Consider the following 1,755-nt stretch of genomic DNA (forward strand, 5'->3'; position numbering starts at 1 on the left):
GTAAGACCGCCTTATATAAAAGTTTGTAAAACTACATATAGAGTACAAAAAGTTAAAAATCGCATCCAATTTATTTTTTGACAATTGAGATTTGGTTTTGTATTTTGATTAATCCAATCTAAATCGAATTAGAAGAAAAACCTCTTTCGTATGATTTTTAAGCATAATTACAAGTAAACTGAACATCATTGTTTGTAATTTTATATAGTGGGTAAGTCACCGCCTTAAAACGCATCCACTTTCCAATTATATTTTTGTGGCACTGTTATTTATCGCCTAATTGGAAGTCCCAAACCCACGTCGTCCCCACTCTTTCCTTTTTCTCTTGCCTAATTATACTCTTATTATACGTAGTAATAAAAACCCCCAAAACCTCCCCGTCTTCTTCCCGGTTACTGTCGAAACCATAGAAATTCAAACTCTGAGAATTAACACTGAAGAACCCTAACCAATTTCGAAGATCTGGATTCTTTATCCTCTTCATGGCCTATGCTTCGACGATTCAGATTCGCGACGTGTGGGCGGAAAATCTTGAATCAGAGTTCGAGTTAATCCGATCTTTGATCGACAATTTCACCTTTATTTCTATGGATACGGAGTTTCCCGGCATAGTTTTTAAGCCCGAAAATGGTTCTTCGCATAAGAACTTGCCTCCCAAGGCTAATTACAGTCTGTTGAAGCAGAATGTGGATGCTTTGAAGATCATTCAAGTCGGGTTAACTTTGTCGGATTCGGAGGGGAATATGCCGGATCTTGGAAACCCTAAGTACAGGTATATCTGGCAGTTCAATTTTTGTGACTTTAATGTTGCAAAAGACCAACAGGCCGCGGATTCCATCGAGTTATTAAGGAACAGCGGTATTGATTTCGATAAGAATCTGAAATTAGGAGTTAAGTCGGTGAAATTCGCTGAGTTGATGATGTCGTCCGGTTTGGTGTGTAGTGATATCGAGGTGACTTGGGTGACATTTCACTGTACTTACGATTTCGCTTACTTGTTGAAAGTGTTGACTCAGTTGCCGTTGCCGAGTGAGCTGAGCAAGTTTAAGGACATGGTGGAGATTTTCTTTGGAGAGAGAGTATTTGATGTTAAGTTCATGATCATGTTCTTAGATGGGTTGTATGGAGGGTTGAACACTGTGGCCAAATCTTTACTGCTGGAACGGATAGTTGGGCAGTCGCATACAGCCGGTTCTGATAGTTTGCTAACGTGGATGGTGTTTCAGAGGCTTCGCGATCTTTACTTCAACACGCCAGACAGGATCGCCAAGTACGCTGGAAAGTTGTATGGGTTAGAGTCTTCTTAGCAAATTCTCTTTCCTCCTTATTCTCTGTAAATTACTACCTTTGGATATGTGGTCGTCGATGATAGTTTCAAGAAATATAGTATAGTCTAGTTTTTATTTTATTTGCCTTCATCTCTTCTTTATATTTCGTTTCTCTATTTTTTTTTCTTTATTGCTTATGTTCATATGTTCTTTATACTATTTATATTGTGCCATGGAACATAGATGAGAAATTTGTGATTTTGGCAAACGAGAAAGAAGTGAAGACTGCTATATTAACTTGGAATAATGGAAGTTAGGGGCCTTGGAGGTACTAGTACTGAGTGTTTTTTAGATATATTAATGGTGATATTAAAGTTTTGGGGGTTACAAGTTAAAATTGTAGAAAGTCTATAAATAGTGTAAATCACTTTAGTTCCAATCATTTTCCAATTGAGACAAGCCAAAGAACGGAAAATTGTGTAAGCTA

At 37.6% G+C, this 1,755-nt stretch overlaps 1 protein-coding gene across 1 annotated transcript; it reads left to right on the plus strand.

Moving 5' to 3' along the window:
• The first annotated feature begins 280 nt into the window (after positions 1 to 280).
• LOC110776544 (probable CCR4-associated factor 1 homolog 9) lies at positions 281 to 1,408 on the plus strand. Its single transcript, XM_021981103.2, has one exon. The coding sequence runs from the start codon at positions 483 to 485 to the stop codon at positions 1,305 to 1,307; it is 825 nt and encodes a 274-aa protein (XP_021836795.1). The 5' UTR covers positions 281 to 482; the 3' UTR covers positions 1,308 to 1,408.
• Positions 1,409 to 1,755: the final 347 nt, after the last annotated feature.

The sequence above is a fragment of the Spinacia oleracea genome, chromosome 5 (genome assembly GCF_020520425.1).
Source record: "Spinacia oleracea cultivar Varoflay chromosome 5, BTI_SOV_V1, whole genome shotgun sequence".
NCBI lineage: Eukaryota > Viridiplantae > Streptophyta > Magnoliopsida > Caryophyllales > Amaranthaceae > Spinacia > Spinacia oleracea.